The 23,601-nt window shown below is 47.2% G+C and overlaps 1 protein-coding gene across 3 annotated transcripts in view; it reads right to left on the reverse strand.

Moving 5' to 3' along the window:
• The window catches only part of FAT1 (FAT atypical cadherin 1), a 108,144-nt gene extending 85,412 nt beyond the window's left edge, over window positions 1–22,732 (reverse strand). For 2 of the 3 annotated variants that reach the window (XM_087814105.1, XM_087814103.1), the window contains exons 1-2: window positions 22,313–22,732; window positions 1,611–4,890 (exon numbers count right to left, since the gene is read on the reverse strand). In XM_087814105.1, coding sequence (XP_087670231.1) covers window positions 1,611–4,872 — 3,262 coding nt within the window. In that variant the 5' untranslated portion in view covers window positions 4,873–4,890; window positions 22,313–22,732. Of the gene's footprint in view, window positions 1–1,610; window positions 4,891–19,624; window positions 19,689–22,312 lie in introns of those variants that run through there. The other variant, XM_087814104.1, reaches the window with a different exon arrangement.
• Window positions 22,733–23,601: the final 869 nt, after the last annotated feature.

The raw sequence follows: 23,601 nt of genomic DNA on the forward strand, positions 1-23,601 counted from the left end.
GTAGACATTGACTGTATACCCAGTGGTATTAGTAAAAAAAAAAAAATTAATGTAATAAGAAAGCATCCCTTTTTAGAAGGGAATTATTAATAAAGGAAACAATAAGAAGAGTAAATAAATTGAGCTCCATCCATGGCTAATTGATGCTCTGATTACCCAGTTTCCTTCTGTTTCCACTACCATTCTCAGAAGGCAGGACATATAAAGCCAAAATAATTATTAATTTAATCATTCAGTCTTTTAACATTTAACGAGCAGCTTGTTCATGACAGGTACCTTTGGCTAGATGCTGAGGATAGAAAATGCATGTGCTAAAAGCCTGCCTTTAACGGTGGTTTGTGGGTAAATTATAACACCCAAAATTTATGTGTTGAAGTTCTAATCCCCATACCTCAGAATGTGACTGCACTAGGATACAGGGCCCTACACAAGATAAACAAGTTAAAATGAGGTTATTAGGGTGGTCCCACACCCAATACAACTGGCGTCCTTATAAGAAGAGATTAGGACACGGACATACAGAGGGAAAGTCATGTGGAGACACAGAGAGAAGACATCCATCTACAAGTCAAGGAGAGAGGTCTGAGAAGAAACCTAACATACCAACACCTTGATCTTAAACGTCCAGCCTCCAGAACTGTGAGAAAATAGATTTCTGTTGTTTAGGCCACCCAGCCTGTGGTACTTTATTAGGGCAGCCCCAGCAAGGTAATACAAAGGCTCACGTTCCATCCAAGGAGAATGACATGACTGCAGGCAACAGCTATGAAAAGGAGCTAAATAAAGAGATATGTACAAAGTACAAAACAGTAGCCACTCCAGTGTAAGTTGGCTATTCTGGATGTTCTGGTCTGGGGACCTTTTCGAGGTGGAAAAATATCCTAACAAAGCACTGCTACCATTTCCAAGACATTAATAGACTCTAACACATGCTAGGAAGCTTTCCCATGTTATTTCATTTTATCCTCAAGTAGATCTTGCGGTAATTTTGAGTGTCCCCATCTTACAGGTGGAGCCAGTCAGTCTGAAGATAATCAGCTTGTCCAAGATGACCCAGTTAACAACTGAAAGAGCCAAAACTCCAAGCCAGGTCTTCTCAACTCAACATTCAACTCAACTCTCAAAGAAGACCTGGAGGAGGCACCAAGCAAGGCAGACGACGCAATGAAGTTTTAGCAGAGTCTTCTCTCTGCGTTGCGTAACTCGGCAGGTTTGCGATGGCCTCTGAACGGCACGCAAGGGGGTGGTAGTGACTGTGCTAAGTCTGCAAACTTTGCTAAGAAACTTTGCTAAGGTTTCTCCAAGTTAGGCAAAGCCACAATGATGTTTCTGATAAAATGAGGTCAGTATCAGTGGTCATGATTTCAAGGTGTCCTTATTTTTTACTCATTTTAGGGCAGCTCACCCAGGTTCCTCTGGTTCCATCTTCAGGACTTACTACACACAGAGACACCTGCAACAGGACAAAACCATGCACACCCACTGCTATCCTGAGCCCTAAGAGGCCAGGGGGGACTACGGGCAACTGGGAAGGAGCCAGCACAGAGCAGATATTCACTGGAGAGAAAAATGGGAAGGGAGCTCGAACAGAGAAATAAGAACTTATTTACCTGTTTCTTCATCTATTTTAAAAACACCAACACCAGAACCGTCTCTAATGGAATATCGGACCTCCCCATCTCTTCCCATGTCCTCGTCGTGAGCTGACACCTTCATTACTGATGAACCAATAGGGACATCTTCTTTCACTAGACCCCTTTCCACGAAGCTGGAAAACACTGGTGGGTGTAAGTTCTCATTCACATCAATGACCTCAACTTCCACGTAGCAGGTGGATGACAGAGAAACTGGCTTCCCTTTGTCTTTGGCCCTCACTGTGAGATTATATACTTGCTGCTTCTCAAAGTCCAGCTGCTGTACAATCCTAACTGCTCCGCTGAGCTTATCCACATCGAAGTTTCCGTCTCCATGGTCCAGGAGGCTGTATCTCACTTGACTAGACTGCCCTAAGTCGGGATCATAGGCCTCTAACCACATGATTATGGTTCCTTCGGGAAGGTCCTCTCGAACTTTCACGTGGTAATTAGGTGGAATGAACTTTGGGGGGTTGTCGTTAACATCCTCCACTGAGACTTTCAAAAGTACTGTGGAAAACAGCTGGGGCTCTTCCGTGGCTTGATCCCTGGCTTCGATCTTTAAGTAATGCACCTGCTGGACTTCGGGGTCCAGAGGCTGCACGACTGTCACGACTCCGGTCACGCTGTCGATCGAGAACTTATCTGTGTCTGTGAGGATAGAGTACTTGACCTGTCCATTTGGCCCCAGATCTTTATCTGTGGCTTCAACCTGGATGATTTCACTTTGCATCTCCTTATCTTCACTCACTTCAACAAAATAGCTCTCCTGTAAAAACTCAGGGGGATTATCGTTGGCATCCAGAACCCTGACATCTAAAAGCCGCCAAGCGGCCTTCTGTGGTATACCAAGGTCGGACGCCGTAATATTCAGGGTGTATTTGTCTGCTGTTTCACGGTCAAGGGGAGATAAAATTCTTAGCATTCCAGTGTCCATGTCAATAATGAAGCAGCTGTCCTCATTTCCTCCGGAAATAGCGTAGACCAGTTTCCCATTGAAGCCAGTGTCGAGGTCAGTAGCATTCAGGAGAATGACACTGGAGCCCACGGGATGGTTTTCCTTCACCTCAATACCCGCTGGAAGACTACTTCTAAACTGTGGTGCGTGAGCATTGACCGAGTGAGAATCAAAGAAAACGTCCTCCACCTCTCCCTGGTTGTGCAACTTATTTGCCTGCAGGAGTTTCTCTGCCAGCATTTTGGCGACGCCCGTCTCTTCACACTGCAAGCGCACTGGCTTGCGACTGACAGCCACCGTGATGTTGACGTACAATGGCGTGGCAAAATTTTCCCCGTCTGTAGCTGTAATTCTCAGACTGTGAAACGACACCTTTGCCCCTAAACCCTCCATCAGTGACTGCTTTAGTGACAATACCCCGGAGTTGGGATTTAAGCTAAACAAATCTAGTTCATTTCCAGCTTCAATCTGATAGCGGACCAACTGCAGTTCGTCAGCATCGATAGCAGAAACAGTAGTGATTTGCTCTCCCACCCCTAGATCCCTGGGAATTGTTCCTTCACAATTTATTTTCTCAAACAAGGGCGTGTTGTCATTCAGGTTATTGAGGGTAAGGGTAGCAAGGACTTCAACTTCCCGGCGGTACGGCAAGCCCCAGTCCGACGCTCGAATCCTTAGGGTATAAACCCGAGGCATCAGCTCATAGTCCAAGTTTTCTGAAGTGCTCACAGCACCCGTGAAATGGTTGATCACGAATGGCACGGGGTTTAAGTTTGCAATACTGTAAGTCACATACCCGTTCTCACCCTCATCGGGGTCTACAGCACTCACGCTCATGACAGTCGTGCCAATGGGCACGTTCTCGTCAAAAGAGGCCTTGTACGATGTCTGGGTAAATTCGGGGGGATTGCTGTTAGCGCTTAAGACTTTGACCAAGACCCTGGTGGAGGCTTTTTTGTCACCTGTTGTTACTTCAAGTTCAAAATGAGATGCCTGCTGTCTTTTAATTGGTTCTAAAATGGAAATGAGACCGGTGTTGTGATTTAAGCCGAATTTAGCTTTTCCAGGTGCACTTTTGAAAACATACCTCAAATGAGAATAGCTAGGCGTGGCTTTTACCATGACCACAGGGGTGTTGGCAGGAGCCAACTCGCTTATTTCTGCCCTGTACACATCCTTCTCAAACCTGACTGGCCCAGCTTTGAACCGTGGGGAAGTCACATGAATCACTTTTACAGAAAACTGGGGAGGAGTTCCTTTATCTTTCGCCTGGACGGTCAGATTGTAGCCGAGAGGATGACTGTCCCAATCGATGGCCCCAATCGCTTTGACTTTGTACTCTTTGCTCCCGGAAGGGGACCTCACGATTCTGAACTGTGGATGGGAGTCGCCGGCCACGACGCTTACAGAAGCAATTTCCCCACTGGCGCCCCGGTCACAGTCATCCACCGTCACGACCGCATAGGCGGGGTCCTCGTCCGGCTCCGACGGCGACAGCGTCACGGCCGTGATCACGGGAGCACACTCGTTGGCCTGCTCCACGTGAACCGTGAGCCTGGCCATGCTGCTGATGCCGCTGCTGCCGTACAGTTTCAGGCCGCGGTCCACGGCGAGAATCTCCATCTCATAGAGCTGGGTGTCCCCGGAGTCAAGTCGGCCAGTTAAGACGATCACACCGCTTGTCGGGTGAATCGCAAACATGTCTGTTCGGTCTTTAAAACTGTAGTAAAATTCTCCGTTGGTGCCTATGTCTGCGTCGGTGGCACTGACTCTGGCGATGCTGGTCCTTATGGCCGTGTTGTCGGGTAAAGACACACTGTAGGAGGTGGGCGAGAATAAGGGTCGCAGGTCATTTGTATCCAGCACCTGCACGCTGACCACCGTCCGGGCTTCAGCGTTGGTGTTTTTTTCAACTGCTTTGACGATCAGCGTGTAGTGGTCTCTCACTTCTCTGTTAAGAATCGCCGTGTTTCCTCCTTTGGTCCTTACTCTTAGAAAGCAGAAGTCCCCAAGAACGTACTCTTCGGCTTTGAATAGGTTTTCATTGTCTCCCGAGACAATTCTGTACCTCAGTTCCCACGATGGATGGGCAAGGTAGATGCCCATCTTTGTAGGGTGCCCCACGTAGGTTTTGGCCGCAGAGTTCTCGTGCACAGTGACATTGTACTGGGGCTGTGTAAACTGCAGAGGAGGCTGCTCAGGTGTCTGGCTTCCAGCACTGTCTCCAAAATGCTGTAGGAGCAGCAGCAGAAGCAGGAGCACGGCCCAGTGTCGCCCCATCGCGCCGCTCTCAGGAACCTGAAACACAAGGGGGAAAGGAGAATCATCACTTTGGGGAAAGAAAACCAAAACAATGTCGTTTTTCTTTTATAGTTTGTTTCAGACCTTACATTTTAACAAAGCGTTTTCCATCTTTGCGGAATACGAATAAAAGCAGTGGTTTTAGATTTTTTTCTGTTTTCCAATATAAGTACCAACACTTCTTATTTGTCTGGAGATATTAAGTTTAAGAACACTTTTTTCACATTTTAATAGCTCAAGTTAAAGAATCCTAGTGAACATCAGATGAAAGACTGCCAACTATAACTAAAGTGTATTCTTATACTTAAATCTTCAAGGCAAATAAAGCAATTATTAAACAAGTACATTGTTTTCATTTACTTACATACAACAAATGCTCAAAAGCTCCCCAACTTAATGCTACTACTGCATCCTGAACATAGGAAGCTTCAAACAATTAATTTAAAACAAAACAAAAAAAAAAACCTGACAATGGTTTTATACAACCTCCCATAACGATAACTTGTAATCCCATCTCAAAATTTATCCTGAAATTCCCTGGCCGGAGTGGCTCAGTGGTTGAGTGTTGATCTATGAAGCAGGAGGTCACGGTTTGATTCCTAGCCAGGGCACATGCCCAGGTTGGAGGCTCGATCCCCAGTAGGGGGTGTGCAGGAAAGCAGCCGATGATGATGTTTCTATCTCTCTCTCCCTCTCCCTTCCTCTCTCTGAAATCAATAAAAACATATTTAAAAAATAATTTTATCCTGAAATTATTTCTTTACATCATTAAGTTCACTCCCTACATAATGTAAGGGTTTACTGTCTCAATAATATATAACAACTAAAGTGTATTAAAATAATTATATCATTCAAGTGTAATACCAAGGTCATTTTTGAACCACCCCGAGCCCAAAAAAAGTCAGTTTACAGAAGGAAAACCTGCAGCTCATGATGAACAGAACTTTTCCTCTCTAAGCCAGCGAAGCACATCTCACCAACCACATTAATGTTTTATCACCACTGTTGTCAATAGCCAGCGGTCAGAGTGTCTACTGTCCTCGGGGCACTGAACAACCTGTCACCTGAGCACAAGACACACACACACACAGAGCCAAATCAGCCAAGGTCATGCAGGTAGAGGGTCCAATCAATGCAACAGGTGGCAGGCACTGCAGGTCAGAGGGAGAGGTCGGGAAGGGAGGCAGTCCACGGGCTGAGGTCTGGCAAGGGAACAGGACGATTATCTCCGGACCATCTGTTCCCCTAAATGCCAACAAACTCACCTTGTAACTAAATGTAGCTTCATACAACATGCCAACACAGAGAGGAGGGGGCGGCACTGTTCCCTTGGGAAAGGGACCCGCGAATGAACGTTCACGAAATGTGACTGCCACCCACGGTGAGGGACGGCAGACTGGAGGGCGGGATGAACAGCCAGGTGGAAAGAGTACGGCAGCATTAACTGACACATCTTAGCTCGGCTGGCTACTGCCAGCGTCGCCCCGTTACTCATTTCATCAGGGAAAACAGAGAAGACCTGAGAGCAGCTTAACTGATACTGAGTCACGTTCAAGTTGGGCGCCCAAACTCGTTCCTTAGATATCATCATAACCTTCAGCTCCGCAGAGAAAGTAGGGAAATTAGTCCGATTTGTGGCCGCACGAAGAAGGATTCTCATTTCAACAAAATAACAGAACAATTTCCTCCCAGAACCATTTCTTAATTTGGTCAACAGTTCTAAAACTCAGGGAAATTTGAATATTTTGTAATGATCCAGTACTTTTATCAAAACAAATGAAAACTTCAATTCCACCTCCAGGTACTGAGAGCCAGCTATGGGACAGACCATGCAAGGTTCATGGAGTTACAGATGATTTTAAAAGACAGAGATCCCCATCCTGAGGCATTTACAAACTAGGAGTAAATACGTATATATACAAAATGCTTTCAAGAGCAGCTAAAAAGGTGATGTGAAACAAGCACTGTCTTTGCTTTAGGAAACATATTATAAGTAGTATCCACTTTACAACAAAGTATTATACCAGGATTCTACTGTAAGCAATTAAAATATTTTTTCTTAATCCTACCCATAAAATATTATGCATTAAAGAGAGTAAGACAGCATTCTATATGTTGGTGTGTAAAGATGTCCACATATATAGTAACTGGAAAAGCTAAACTGACCCCACGTATGTTTGCAACAAAAGGGAAGGGAGATGAATTGTGTGCAGAATACATCAATGTGCTTAAAAATGAAAAGAAACATTCTGGACACAGATAAAAAATAAACTGTTAACTGTGATAACTTCTGGAGAACAGGCGGCTGGAGAAATGTTTACACTTTCACTTTTCTATCCGAATTTTTTGACATAAGCATATGTTTTATCTTTATCATTTATTCACTCTCTCATCAATTATCTACTTCAGTCAATGAATATGTAATGAGCAACTACTATGTGCAGGGAATAGTTGTAGATACTGGGGATACTAAAGTGAACCAAACAACCTACCAACACATTTCCTGGTGAAAAACAAGCAAATGGAGTATATCAGACACTGACGATTAAGTGCGAAGGAGAAAAATAAATAAAGCAGGGCAAGAGACTGGTCATAACCAGAAGGGAAAGAGGGACCCCTAAATCAAAAGGACCAGGGCTTCTCAGCACTATTGACATTTTGGGATTTTTTTTGGGGGGGGGGGGGCTTTGAGAGCTATCCCAGGCATTATAGGATGTTTAGTATTATTCCTGGTCTCCACCCACTCAAAGCCTATAGCATCACCTTCCCACCAATTTAAAAGTATCTCCAGATATTGCCAGATGTCTCCTGGGGCTCAAAATCCCCTCCAGTAGAGAAGCCTAGTTAGAGAATCAAGAGACCCCTGTGGCTAGGGAGCATGGGTGAGGGGAGGGCAGTAAGGAGGACCTTTTTTAATGTCTTTTAATTTTAGAATAGTTTCAGATTTGCAGAAAAGATAGTTTCCCCTATTGTTAACATCTCACTATTTAAATCCTAATGCCCTTTTTCTGTCCCAGGATCCTACCCAAGATCACTGCACTAAACTGAGTCATCATATCTCTGGTTCCTCTGGACTGTCAAGTTTCTCGGATTTTCCTTGTTTTCAATGACCTTGACAGTTTGGAGAAGTGCCGGTCAGGTATTGTCCCCCAAATTGCTCACTTGGCTGAAGGAGTGCTTGCCAGGTTTCTCCACAATGAAGTTACTTCCCCTCCCTTTCTGTACCATTTAGAAGGAAGCCACTATGCTCAGCCCACACTTAAGGCATGGAGACTTCTGCTTCATCAATTACTGAGAATTCTCCTACAGGGGGGATTTGTCTCCTCTCTCCCATCTGGGTATGTATTCAATCATTCCTTTAGATCAGTATGAACTCATGGATTTTGAACAGACAGGGAGTGACATGCTCTAACGTAAGTGAAAAGGGGGCCTCTGGTACCTGTGCTGGGAACAGATGCAGGGGGCCAGGGCAAAAGCTGGAGGGAGACCTTTCAAGGTGAGAGACCACAGTGGCTTAGCCCAAAAAACGGTAATGGTGGAGGTGGGGAGAAGTGATCAAATTGTGGATCTATTTCAGGATTTGCCGATGAACTGGAGAGGCAGAGGGGAGGAGAGGAAGAGAGAGGCATCAGAGAAGATTCCAAGGACGGTGTGCTGAGCAGGAAAAACGGAGCTGTCAGGTCCTGAAAGAGGGGAGACTGAGGGAAGAACAGGTTTAGGGAGTAAGATGAGTTTCGTTTCAGACCAGTCAAGGTAGCAATGCCAGCTGGAAAGATAAGTGGGCAGTCAGATGCATGGGAGGGGTCCTCCTGGAGACATAAACGTTGAGAATGATCAGAATAGAGAAGCTGGTATTTAAAACCACAAAATTGAGATCACCGGTGGACCAACAGATGGAACACAGATAGAAAAGAAAATGACCCCCACTGCTCCCCAAGATTTAGAGGACAGCTAAGGAGAGGACCCAGCAACGGAGACAGCAGCTGAGGTAGAAGCAGGGAACAGTGGTGTGATGGAGACATTAATAAATCTTTTGATTTATCTAATACCAATCTGAAGCCTGACATTAGAACTTAGATAAGAATGACCCATAAGTACTGGCTGGTGCCATGCTGCACACCCCACCCTCTGCCACTGAGAGGCCCTGGACACCCCCTTCACCCCAGGTCACTAGGGAGACACCCAACATGTCAAGTTACTGCAGCTGTTTGCTGGCCATGGCATCTCAGCCACTCGGTCTGACCACAGCCTCAGCCCCTACCCACTTCTCACAACTGGATTCCCAACACCTTGGTCTCCTTTCACAGCTCACCCACCACACTTCTTGTGGGGCACATGGCAGCTGGAATGAACTTTCTGCACCACATTATTAACGAAGACCCTTAAAAGCCCGGAATGTTCCGGGCAAAGTTGGCTAACAGAATGCCACTGTAGGGAGATTACATTATTAAGTGCAGTTCTTTGGATCAGAAAAAAGTCCACTTTTTAGGAGATACTGTTAACTTTACAGTAATATAACCAACAACTATGAACTCGGGTTTCACTATAAAATGCTATGATCAAAACACAAACAACAAACAAACGAAAAAACTATGGCTGCTACTCTATGCATAACAAACAATAAAGATGAAAGGAAAGAAATAAGACACTAGCCCGGCCGGGCATGGCTCAGCAGTTGAGCGTCGACCTGGGATCCAGGCGATCGGGGTTCGATTCCCAGTCAGGGCACATGCCCGGGTTAAGGGCTCCATTGCCAGCTGAGGGCCTGCAGGAGGCAGCCGATCAATGACTCTCTCTCATCACTGATGTTTCTCTCTCTCTGAAATCAATAAAGATATATTAAAAAAAAAAAAAAAAAGTAAGATACTAACACCATTCCATCTAAAAAGTCGAAAAAGTACATCACCTAGCATGCACCTTATGAAAATTTAACTCCAAAGCCATTTAGTCAAAGGCTACACTGTGATATCTAGAAGGTGATCAGCTACTTAAACTCACAGTAATTCAGGGTTTCTTCCAGCCTTCCCCAAAGTGAAAACAAAGAATGTTCACCCACTGCAGCCTTTAGGGAAAAGGGCCTCAGGTCCAAAGCTTAAATATCTTTAGTATAGATCTCTGAAAATCCATAAATAAGAAAGAAAAATAATTTTTCTAATAGATCTCGGATACTAACATGCTCCTACTTCTGCATTAGGCAGACCCTCATGTGGAGAGTTCCCGTCAGTTACTGCGACTGCACGTTCTCCGCAAACAGAACACAGCCCCGTGCTGAGGACACGACTGCCTATTTTCAGGCTGAAAGGTGAAGACTCAGAAGTGTTTCACGTGCTTGGAGGCAGGACATTACGTGGGCCACAGCGTTACCCGATGCACAGATTCTACTCGGCGTTGTGTATTTATGATTTAGCCATTCTGGCCCTCAATGCAATAGGGAAACAGTACTAAACTTTCCATTCCACATTGAAAAAAACACACACCACCACCCGAGAACTCTGTTCCCTCCTCATGCTCTCCTGTCTCCCATTCCCTACCAGCATCAGCATCAGTGACCCAGTCACTAGAATGTAACTGATGACTGAAATTTACAGCTTAATGTTGGGTTTCAAAAGTGTCACATTTTTAGAGTATTTTTTAAAGATGTCTAAATTGCAAGGAAGGTAACTGCATTTTCAAAGAAAAATGTCTTGAAGTTGTAAACAAAAACAAAATATAAAATTAAATGACTCCTGTTTTTTTAAAAAATATTGTATGTTAAATGTTTAATGATCTCTAAAAATCATTTAATAGGAGTCGAATAAAAGCCTTGTATCTTACTAAGACAGCCTATTTGTTACTCAGCTATAATCAATTCACAGCTTCCAGATAACATTTATAACAATAAAAAAAATCTGCATTTTTCTAATTACATTGTAATAGTCATAGACAATACTTCTAAAAGCTTTCGCTCTTACACAGAAAAATTAATGGGTAGATCTTTATGGTCTGGGTACATACTAAATCTTTTTAAGCTATCTTAATACATTTTTCAATAAAACTGGGTGGGGGCCCAGCCAGGAACCAAGAATTGAACAGCAGCCTTAGGCTTAGTGTATATATCGCATAACTACTTCTGGTAACTCTATATGTTGTTAGTTTTTACTGTTGTTGCAATAAGTCTGATTACTCCAGCAATAACTTAATTCCAATACTGCCTTCAAATGATCAACAACTGATTCCAAGTTAACTGAAAAGTCTTTAAACTACTGATGCTGACAGTGAATTAGCAATCTCTCTCCTTGGCACATTGTAACTTTCAGAACATAAATGTCAGCATTTACATGATTTAACTAATCCCAAATAATTTTTTAAAAGTTTTCTCGCCCTGAAGAAAACTAAACAGACTTCCTAATCTTTAAATAGCATCCATATAAAATCTACTATGTAATTTACCGGCTGCCTGAGCCTATAAAACATGTCTGTGGGCATTATGAAGATGGCTATTGCTGGCGGTTCTGAGCTACCGTGACATGAGAGACGAGACGGGCCACCAAGGGCTGTGTACATTTCTGGCCGTCTGTGGCGGGCCAGGCGTCCCTGAGCCATTCCCCTCTCTCCCCCCACACCTAGAAACATGACGACACTCTCCCACCCACACTCCAAGGCAAACTCCCCGCCGAGCAGCTCAATAACCAGGCTGTTCACCTCGCTTTAAGATCCTCCTACCTGATGCATTTCTCTCTGCAGCAGGAATCACTGAAATGAGGCTCGGGCCGGGCAGCCAGCAATTAGCACCGGCCGCTCCTCCAGCCCGGCTGAGCGAGGCTCTATTACAGGCCACGCTCCCACGCTCCTGTGTGCGCGGATACACATCCAGGCACCTCACTCAAAAAATCGACGCGGGCTGTGAATGACCATGGGCAGGAAGAAAATGGAAGTCATCGGGCAGAAACTCCCTCCTTCCCGGGTCTCGAGAAGGGGCCACCCGGCTACAAACAGAGGCGCCGCTCGCTGGGGCCCTGGAAGCTGCCTCTTCCTCGGCTCCTCCCTCAGTGTCCCCCACCCAAAGGGCACTCAAATGACCCCTCCCCACATCACCTTCTGCAGAGCCTACAAAAACGCACAGGTTCATCCCAACTTAAAAATAAACTTCCTTCAAACTAACACCCTATTTCCCTTTCCTATCCTGGCAGAGAGTTCCAAAAAAGCAGTCTCGCAGCCACCTTGACTTTCCCCGAACTCCCTCCTCTAAAGGCGTGACTTCTGCCCTCAGCTGCCCCAGGCAACCTCAGGGCCACCCAGCAACAGGAACAGTTTCTTCTGGCACCACAAGCTCATGCCAAATCAAACGCCTTTTTCTCAGTACTCATCCTCTTGAACTTAGTGTGGCATCTGACACTATCCATCCCTAATCCCCAACAGCCTTGCGTCCTCTATGTTGTCACAGACTGCCCAAAACAAAGAAGGGATCCCTAACATGGAAAGGATAAATGACCCAATTTTCCTGACTCTCTCCAACACTTTTATACTCCACACTGACTCTTCCACCTTGAAGTCTGGCATTACAAACTTCTGTCTGCCAACTCTGTATACATGCACATATCATGACCCTTAACGGTCTCATCCACTATGCCTTAATCATAAAGGATCGCCGCAGAATCCTGCACTCCAGCCCTGAACTCCCTCAGATGCCACGGGACACTCCGCCTGAGATGCCATCGGACCTAAGCTATACAGCTTTTTCACCCACTCCCCCTGCAAACCCAGGCATCCCCAGGAGACAGTGTGGACCCTGCTGCGCACCGCCATAATAAAGTAATGTTGCAACAAAGCAAGTCAGGCCAATTTTTTTGTTTCCCAGTGCATATAAATGGACTATATTATATTGTAGTTCATTCAGGGTGTAATAACATTATGTCTAAATAAGCCATGTACATACCTTAATTTAAAACATACTTTACTGCTAAAAATATACTTTACTGCTAAAAATACACTTTACTGCTAACCGCCATCTGAACCTTAGCATAATCTTTTTGCTGGTGGAGGGTCTTGCCGAACTGTTGATGGCTGCTGACTCATGGGGGTGGTGGCTGCTAAAGGCTGGGATGACTGTAGGAATTTTTTCGAACAAGACAAGAATCAAGTTTGCTACACTGACTGAGTCTTCCTTTCACAATTTCTCTGTAGCATGTGATGCGGTTTGATACCATTTTACCCACAGATCTTCTTTCAAAATTGAAGTCAATCCTCCCAAACCCTGTCGGTGCTTATCAACTAAGTTTATTTCAACAATCTTCTAAGAATCCTCACCAGGAGTAGATTCTATCTCAAGAAACCACTCTCTTTGCTCATCCATAGAAGCAACTCGTCAGGGTAAAGTTTTATCCTGAGATTGCAGCAGTTCAGTCCCATCTTCAGGCTCCACTTCTAATTCTATTTCCACCACATCTGTAGTTACTTCCTCCACTGAAGTCCTGAACCCCTCTCCGAGTCATCCATGATGGTTGGAATCCACTTCCTCCAAACTCTGATTAATGGTAATATTCTGACCTCTTCCCGTGAATCACAAATCTTGTTAACAGCATCTAGAATGGTGAATCCTTCCCAGGAGGTTTTCAACTTACTCTGCCCAGATCCAACAGAGGAATCACCAACTATGGCAGCTATAGCTTTATGAAATGTATTTCTTAGTAATAAGACTTGAAAGTCAAAATTACTCTTTGATCCATGGACTGCAGAATGAGTGTTGTGCCCGCAGGCATGAAAACATTAATCTAGTTGTACATCTCCATCACAGCTCTTGGGTGACCAGGTGCACTGTCAATGAGCACTAATAAATTGAAAGGAATCTTTTTTCTGAAGAGTAGGTTCCAACAGTGGGCTTAAAATACAGGGTGGGGCAAAAGTAGGTTTATAGTAGGTTTTCTATACAGTTGTCTGTATAGAAAATAATACAATAATAAATAATACAAGAAACTGTTTCGCATATTCACAACTGCAAACCTACTTTTGCCCTACCCCATATATAGTAAACCATGTTGTAAACAGATATGCTATCATCCGGACTTTGTTTTTCCATTCATAGAGCACAAGCAGAGTAGATTCAGCATAATTCCTGAGGGCCCTAGGCTTTTCTGATGGTAAATGAGCACTGGCTTCAACTTAGTCACCAGGTGCACTAGGCCCTAAAGAGAGAGTCAGCCTGTCCTTGGAAGCCAGGCATTGACTCCTCTCTAGCTGTGAAAGTCTAGATGACATCTTCCAATATAAGGCTGTTCTGTCGACATGGAAACCTGATGTTTGGTGTAGCCACCTTCATCTATTACCTTAGCTAGATCTTCCGGATAACATGCCATAGCTTCTACATCAGCACTTGCTGCTTCACCTGCACTTTTATGTTATGGAGACAGCTTCTTTCCTTAAACCCCATGAACCAGGCTCTGCTAGCTTCACACTTTCCTTCCAGGCGGCTTCCTCATCTCTCTCAGTCTTCACAGGACTGAGGAGTGTTAGGGCCGCGCTCTGGATTGGGCTTTGGCTTAAGGAAATGTTGTGACTGGTTGGACTTCTACCCAGACCAGTAACACTTTCTCCATATGAGCAATAAGGCTGTTTCACCTTCTTATAATTGCTGTGTTCACTGGAGTAGCGCTTTTCATTTCAAAAACTTTTTTTTTTTTTAAATTCACAACTAGGCTAACTATTTGGCCCACCTTTTGTCCTAACTCAGCTTTTGACATGTCTTCCTCACTAAGCTTAATCATTTCCAGTTTTGATTTAAAGTGAGAGATGTGCAACTCTTCTTTCACTTGAACACCTAATTTCAATTGTTGTGTCTCGGGGAATAGGAAGACCCGAGGGGAGAGAGGGGGGAAAGGCCTGCTCAGTGGAGCAGTCAGAACACACATACTTATGGGTTAAGTTCTCGGTCTTACAGGGGCACAGTTTGTGGTGCCCCAAACAATTATAACAGTAACATCAGAGATCACTGATCGCAGACCACCATAGCATATAGAGCAATGAAAAAATCTGAAATATTGTGAGAATTACCAAAACATTACCCAGCAACAAGAAGTGAGCAAATGCCATTGGGAAAATGACGCTGACAGACTTTCCTGACTCAAGGTTGCCACAAACCTTCAATTTATAAAAACAAAACAAAAAAACCCCACAATTTCTGGGAAGTGCAATAAAATGAGGTATGCCTGTAGCAAGGGTTCCACTGTTTTTTCCTATTTCGGGGAAGTTTCACCTCTTCCAAACAAAACCACCCAAGTTTGCAATCTAAGAAATTAAATAAAAAAGGAGGGGCTAGGAGATACAGACCTATGACCTAGCCCCAACTTTATCACTAATCAACTCTGAACTGAAGGAAATTACTTAATCCTTGGATGCCATTTCATCATTTGAAAAACTAAAGATTGGACTAAAATCTTTATAGCCTCCTACCCTCCACAGATACATATTCCTTCACCCCTTCCCCCGCTCTAAATATACCCACACTGTCTGAAAATCCAGGATTTCTATGTTGTTTTATTCTTAATTGCCAAACCTCCATGTCTACCAAGTTATCTAGACTTGACTTTTTCTTTCTCAATTTCTCAAAACTGTTCCATTTCCCTTTCTGCTGCTGCCACCTAGTTCATATTTGTATTTGTTCAGGCACAGTATCTGCATAGCCTTTCGGTTTTCCTGCTTTCTGGCCCCCATACTATTAGGCCTACACTGCAATCAAATTAAGCTCATTAAAGCTTCTTTGTAATATTATCCCCAAGTTTATAAATATTCAGTGTTTCCCCTTAGCCTGCTGATTAAGTATATTCTTCTAGGCCTTACATTAAAGACCTTTGATAATCTGACCACTACCTACTTTCCTAATTTAATCTCCCAATTTTAATTCCTATTTCAAACCAAAATGGTATATCCCACTTTCCTAATTTAATCTCCCAATCTTACTTCCTATTTCAAACCAAAATGGTTTAAACCCACCCTGCTGAAACCACAGGCTTGAAACCACCCTGCTGTCCTGAGCTAATGAAACCACCTAGTGGTGAGGGCTCTACACTTGTAACATCTCCACCTCATTACCTTCTAAAAAACGATGCAAACATTACTCTTCTACTTTCTCCTGCCTTTCACTCCTCCCATACAGTTAGTTTCACCTTTTTCTTCCATATTTTTTATTTCCTTCTCTTAATCTCTGCCCCATAAAATCATCCTGCCCATCTTGGTTAGCCAATGTAAGCCCTACTCACAGACTTTCTGTTCTACCCACACAAAGGAAAGAGATGATTCATAATCAACTGAAAAGAGAATTAAAGAAGCATTGATGATAAACCAACTAACCCTCTTCCTAAAGATAACACGGCCAGTTTAGGTCTCAGGTCTCTCTTCTCACCATTTATCACACCACAGTCAAGCGCCAGCTAATCCTTAAGCCTTAAGAAAGACTTGACAACTAATTAAGGTTTCTACAACTGCTTTACAGCACCTCATTTCTGTCCCTTGAATTGGTCCCTCCTGACTGGCTCTTCCCTGAGAGCTCGCCCTATCCTAATACCCACCTACCCAGCTCCCAGCCCACTAAGGTGTTATGATGAACTGCCCTGACCCTGATGGGCCTCTCAGCACACTGGATATAACTGAGTATTTGCCCTTCTCCCCCACTGGACAGTAACCTCCTTGAAGGCAGAAAACGTGGTTGGCTCACACTGTCCCCTGTGTCTGGCCCAATCAGTATTTGGTGCAGAGGAGAGCCACAGTTGTTGAGTTTGTGAACGGACAAATCGGTGAGAATTAAGAACAGAGAATGGAAGGCAGAACTGAAGGAGAGAGGAGGGGAAGGAAGGAGGGATAACATGGGATAATAATACATTCACTGCTCCAACATTAACAGAAAATCCAGGTGCAACCGCCAGGCCAGTAACACCACTGCAGACGGCTGCCCTAGAGAGGGCTCTAATTTCCAGCAGCTCAGAAAGAGGTCACCACCCATCTCAGAACGCTTCCAAATTGGCTGGAGGTGATGCTAGATCACTGTCTACCCTGCAGAGCTTATTATGAAGCTCTGCACTTGAAGAGTCCATGAAGGGTAAGAGCTAAACAATGACTGATGTTCCTAAGTGGTTTGCAGAAGACAATTATAGATCTATCTCCATATATAGAATAAACTATGAAATTAAACATGAATTTTGGCGATATACTTAAATCTGGGACTTAAAAAAGATGAATTTTTTAAGAAGTTTAAAATGTGAAATATCCAGATTCTTCATCTGATCAAACACATTTCTGAATTAAAAAGCTCCTCTTGGATACGAGAAGAAAAAAAATGGCAACTTTCTGACCTTAATTAAATGAGTTAACTGCATCACTCATTTCAAAAACTCCTGTCCAGTGCCTAAGGATAAACTAACACTTGCAAATTGAACAATTAAGTGAGACAGAAAGATACAGTTTGGCTTCATCATCTATATAATTTGGTCAAAAGAGCGCTTACCTACTGCAATTTCCCACTCATAAAGATTAAACACACACCTAGCCTTATGGCTTCCAGCTATTAAATCAGGTCCTTTAGACCACAAATTAGGCCACTGAGACAACATTTAATGCAACAATAATGAACTAATTTGATTCAGCTTATTGGCTCTATGTAGCATCTGCCAAACCTGGGTGAACCCAGGTTGTGGTAGGCTTGGTAAGGGAGTGCTTCACCTGCAGCATTCAAAGAAACGACTGACTACGCAAAGATGGCTCAAGAGCTAAGTCTATGGCGGGGGATCAAAGGGATAAAAACTGTTAGTGTGCACATAATTTTTAGATTCCTCTTTTGGCACCTGTCCATAATATGGATTTAAATGACCTATTAACATTATAAGAACCTACTGGGATACTGCTAGTGATTAATTAAAAGATACAAATGAATATACAGTTGGCCTGAATGATTCTATGAAGTCTCCTAACGATCTCAATTCCTTTCAGAGTGACAAAGAATCTGGCTCATCTGAGAAGTTCCTTTTTGCAAGAAATGGGCACAAAGCCCGGCCAGGAGTGGCTCAGCGGTTGAGCATCGACCTAAGATCCAGGTGATCGGGGTTCGATTCCTGGTCAGGGCACATGCCTGGGTTGCGGGCTCGATCAATGACTTTCTCATCACTGATGTTTCTCTCTCTCTCCCTCTCCTTTCCTCTCTCTGAAATCAATAAAGATATATTTAAAAAAAGAAAAAAAAAGAAGAAATGGGCACAAAGATGCACCGTTTATTCAAACCAAACCTTCCGCCAAGCTCGTTAGATGCCATGTTTGGCGTAGAGTTGTATCAACTTTTTAAAAAATTATGTAATGTATTAAGTAATTTTACATCCAGCTTAAAGCTTATACATACCAAGGAAAGAGGAATAATAATTGTGGAACCCGAGCTGTCCTTCCAGAACACTAAGCTGAAGCCAAGTATCAGAATTAACCTATATAACTGGAGAAACAAATTTTCATGAGTAACTTTACTAACTCGAGGTGCTGGATAACAACCCTGACTCTAAGAGTGATGTGGAAAACCACCACTATACCCAGTTTTAACACGTGCTGATATCCTCTTAAACTACTGAAACCTACGTCTGAATATATGACTCTGCTTTAGTAAAGATAAATAAATAACGAGATAATTTGCCTTTTAAACCTTTTCCTGATTGTAATAGTACCTGTAAATACTATTTAAAAAAAAAACACACTACTCTACCAGGCACCGGGGAGTTGCTTAACAAAAGCCACTTAATGAAACCATAGTTCAGAAGCATGAAAAAAAAATCCCTTTAACTGCACAGAAAATATTTATGAGTTTACTCTCCTAATGCATACAATCGCGTCCTTGTTTTCAAAGCGCTGCAATCCACATCAGTGGGAACAAAAAAATCTTAGAGAGACAACAGAAAGTTAGCTAAAGAACCAGAATCTTCCTTTAAAAACAGATCTCACAAGTCGCTTCCCGAAAAGACAGAAACCAACTGATACGCAGCACACTGTGCAAAGGTTTAGCCCGCAGTTTAGCAATCGCACCCATCTGCATTCAACCGGTGCGCACCGAACCCTCAGGGCAGCACCCCCGCAGGGCGCAGAACATCTGGGAGCGCGCGGCGACTCCATTTCAAAAGATGCCCTCTCTCGCCGACCGGCCTCCCTTTCCATCCCCCCTCCACCGTGAAGACTCTCACGAGCTGGGAGACTCAACCTGGCGGAGAGGCCGGTAAGCCCCCCGCCGGCGCGAGCGTCCCCGGAGCGCGGCGCGCGGGGCGCGCGGGCGAAGTTTCCAGCTCCCGGGCGCAGCGGAAGTCCTCGCCCCGGGGCCGCCCGGGACCCCGCGCGCGGCGCCGCTTGGATTCCAGCAATGGCTCCAGGACCAGAGCCGGGCGGCCGGGCCGGCTCGCAGCAGCACCCGGCTCGCTGATTCCCATTCGGTTCACGTCGCGGATCGTCCCCCGCCCGCCCGCCCCGCCTCCGCGCCCCGCCGCCGAGTCCAGGGCCAGCCCTGAACTTTCCAGCGGGCAGGCGCCGCGGCGCTGCCACCCTCCAGCCCGGCTCTTTCTTTCATCCCCTTTTCCAGAGCTCGGGGCGGGCGCACGGGCCGCAGGCGAACCACCTGCGGGAAGCGCCCAAGGAGCCCGAGCCGACCCCGCGACGCAGCGAGGTGCCCGCCTCCCCCGCGCTCGCGGCGGCGCCCCGCGCCCACCGCCCTCAGCTCCAACTCCGTTCCTATCAAACTTACAGCAAAGTTGGCCCCGGGTGGCGGCGGCGGCGGAGGCGCCGGCGCTTTCGGGAGCCGCACACCTCGTCGCCTCAGCGCGCCCCCGAGCTGGGACCGGGTCGGCCGCGCGTCTTCCCGGGCCCGCGGGTCCGCATGGTGTCGCCGGCCAGGTGCCGCCCGCCAGCCACTCGCCACTCGTGCTCCTCGCTCCCAGGCCGGCCGGCGCGGCCTAGATCCCTCCGCCCGCGGCCACGCCCGCGAGCGCCGGCGCTCGTTTCTCCAGCTCGGAAACCCGAGCCGACTTTCTCCGGCCGCAGGACTCGGAGCGCGCCGGTCCCGGGCGGTGACACCCGGCCACGGGTCAGAGCTCCCCCGGCTACGGCAGCCAACTCCTAGCGAGCAGAGGAGCGAGTACCCAGGGTGATCTTGCGACACTCCAAGGGACAGTGTGGGGCTGGCTCTGGTGCCGATGTTAGTTATGGCCAGCACGGATTTGTGCGGAGAATTAATTTGGAATGTTTCTTGCTGGGAAAGGGGAAGTTCAAAAAAAAAAAAAAAAAGGTCAGCCAAAAAGCTTCCCACGCCTCCCTTGGGATTCTCTAGAACCTTCAGGGAATTCCTAAAGCTGCATTTGAATGCCTCGGTTCCGGGTCTGCGGTAGTTTATGGGGGAGGGGGTATAAAATCCTCCAAAAGGTCGGAGAGGAAGGCGGCTCCATCGGAATGACTTCCTCCGCCAGTCTACATTAAGATCTAGGAAAATGAAAGCTCTTCCTCCGCGACCTCTGTGTGGAGCTAGTTAGACCCCATAACCTCCCCGACCCTGGCCAGGAACCCCAGCGCCCGCCTCCCCCGGCCCACACCCCCGACTCCCTCGTCGGCGGGACAAAAGGCAGCTGTGCCGCCTCGTGCGCTTTCCCAGCCGGTAAGTCGCACCCCGCAAACTGAGCCCATTCTAACTTGAAACTACAGGTTCCCAAGGGAGCGAAGGAAGCCCGGGGCCTGCAGACTCCCCCCGCTCGGGGAAGTCCCCACGCCGGGGCGCGCAGCCCGGCGTTCCCGGCCCGGAGCCCATGCTCAGCGCCAGCACAGCTCCAGGCGCGCGGGCGCCGCGCAACGGAGACGCCGCGGAAGCCTGGAGAGCTCGCGGGTGTTGGGCAATAGCCCCGGGAGGAGGGCGGACGCGACCTCGGAAAGTTTCTGGGGCTCGAACATTTTAACTCTGTAAGGACAAAGAGATCTGATTTCCCCGGAACTGGGGGAGGGGGCTGCAGGGGGGACTGCGAGGCAGATGGGGGCGAGGGAGTCTAGGGTTAAAGAGAATTTCCTTCGTTGAACGTTTAATGCGGTCTCCTCTTAAGCCATTTTCAAGAAGGTGAAAAAATAAAGGTGTCTGGCAGGCTATGGCTGGGAAGGAAAATGCCTGCAGAGTCCTTGTGCTGATTCGTATGTAACACTAAGAAGAGTACGTGGTGTATTCCCTGCGCATTATTTAGAATACACACAAATTCGCACACACAACAAACACTATCATCCCAAACACTTGGCCATGGCCACAATGCGCAAAGTGCTCCTGGAGTTATAGCTCAGTTTCATACATGGAACACCACGAAAGTAGATGACCTGATCTCCAAGCTCAACCGGTTTGCGCCCTTTGCCGAATTCTCACTTAACAAATCACAGCCACACAAGACACACCAACAGCTGGGGCGGGGGTGTGCAAAAGTAAAAAACCACCATCCTGTAACATAAAATCACAAGATTTTTTTTTTTTTTAATGGCACGAAAGAATTCCTGGAGAAAATTACCATTCATTAATAAATGATAACATTTACTCGAGCTAAAACATCTGTGTGGGAATCCCCATGTTCCAGACTCACTGAGAAAACCCAGTTGCCTGGAAGAAGTTGCTCTGGGTCGCCACAGAAACGCCGAGAGCCAGAGATGGAGATTTCAGACTCCTGTGCTGCCACGTTTTTACTGGTCCTTTAGCCCCAACGGATCGAACTAGAGGTGCCTTTTTGCAACCATTCAATTACCTTCACACGAAAGAGAAATGTAGTTCAAGCTCCACGTTTGTCCTTTCAATAGTCGACCCTCCCTAACCCTGTTCCCAAAGGCTCTTGGAAATTAGGGGCTTCGATCGGAATGACCTCACAAAAAAAAACAAAAACGCTTTCCTCCGGCACCGCCTCTGAATCCAGTCCACTCAAGCTAGTATTTGTCAATTACAAATAGAATGGGCCGGAGCGGGTGGTAATTAAGGCCGGGGTGGCGGCCACCGAGCTCACGCCCACGTCCCAGGAGCAGGTCCAAGTTCGCGGTCCGCAAGGAGCCCGGCGGGGAGCGCGCGCCGTGCCCGGGGTGGGGCCTAGAGGGCGCTGCGCCACAGCGAATCCCGCGGCCTCGGATGCGCCCTCCCTGGGCACCATTTCTATAATAAGTTACATTCAAAATAATGCACAAACGGCATAGCTTTTCAAGTTCTTTTGAACAGTGCTATGTATGTATTTTATGAATTCCAAAACCTATGCATACCGATCTTTCATTCGAGAGCCAAGCACAGCCAGAGGGGCGTACAGCTCTCCAAGGGGAGAGCCCGTAGGGATGCACACGCTTCCCTGCTCCAGCTTAGGGCCAAATACCCCAACGTAATTTAATTTACGTTGAAACTTAAATACATAAGGCTTGCATTAAACAAAGAGCTCACCAGTCCAGCCGATTCCTCGGTGCTCCGCTTTAAAGTCCTCGGCAGCTCCGTAATCCCCACGCGATTTGGATATTTGCTAGAAGCCGCGTCTGAAGTACCAACTTTGCCTCCCTGGGATCTTCAGCATGTCCCCAACGAGAGCGCGATCCACCCGCGCTGCCCGGACCCAGGTGGCCGCATCTCCCGGAGGCTTCCGTCCTCGGTGAAACTTGAGGACCAACAGGAGGCGAGGTGAGAGTGCGCGGGGGCTGGAGAGAGGGCCCAAGAGAAGCCAAGTTTGTCCGGACTTGTCCAGGCAGCGAGCCGCCGAGTTTGAGAGTTGCGGCCGGGAGCTGCGGCGGCTCACTGCCTCTTCCCCCACTCCCTCGCTCCTGGAGGAACTGGGGGAGGGGACGTGACGTCAGCGCCCCGCCTCGCCCCGGCCCCACCGCCTGGAAAGGATTCTCCGGCGGAGTCCGCCTCCGGGACAGTAGCGGCGGCTAGCAGGGCGGCTGCCGGGGCTCACCTGCCGCGGCCGCGCTCCCCCCGCCCGGGCAGCGGCCGTGCGTCTCCCCCCGGCCGCGCCCCCGGGCTCCGCAGACCGCCGGCGATCCCCGCACCCAGCCCCCGAGCGGCCCCGGCCCCGGCCGCGCGCGCCTCTCGGGCTCCCCGCCTCTCCAGCCCCCTCCCGCAGCGGTTCCCACGCCTGGGAACGCGGGGGATGCTGTTCCCCTTCCGCAGCCGAGACTCGCCGCGACGTGTCGCCTGCGGGTTTTGCAGGCAGGAAGCTCGAGCAGCCTCTGCAGACCGGCCTGGACGACTTGGACTTTGTAGCCCTCCAACTTCGGGGGGCGATATAGTCTCAGGACTTCTGGGGCTCTGGCGCTGCCTGCGGCCTTCGCGGGGCCTCTCGCGGGGCCGTAGCTGGATTTCCAGATCCTTCCCCGAAGGATCCTACGTTTCTAGACCGCACTCCGAGGCGGAGGAGGTTCCGAGGGGTGGGGGAGGAGACGGGGAGGAGCCAGGGTCCGACGTCTGCGGGTCTCCCGTGGCCGCCGGGCCGTCCACGCCGCGTGGCACAGACTGAGACGCGGGCCAGCGCCGCCGATGTTTAAGGGGCGAGTGACTGCGGCCTCGCTGAGCGCCCAGGCCCCCGGAAAACGGCTTCTGCGGCATTTCTTAAAAAATCGCTAAAGTACCAAAATAAAATATCTCCAGAATCGCGAGAAATTCCCGGGGAGCCATTTCTGTGAGTCGGTGGACACTGTTCTCAGAAAGTTGGCTTTGAAATTCCAGGATCCCTGGAGCGG

This window comes from Miniopterus natalensis, chromosome 2 (genome assembly GCF_054644295.1).
Source record: "Miniopterus natalensis isolate mMinNat1 chromosome 2, mMinNat1.hap1, whole genome shotgun sequence".
NCBI lineage: Eukaryota > Metazoa > Chordata > Mammalia > Chiroptera > Miniopteridae > Miniopterus > Miniopterus natalensis.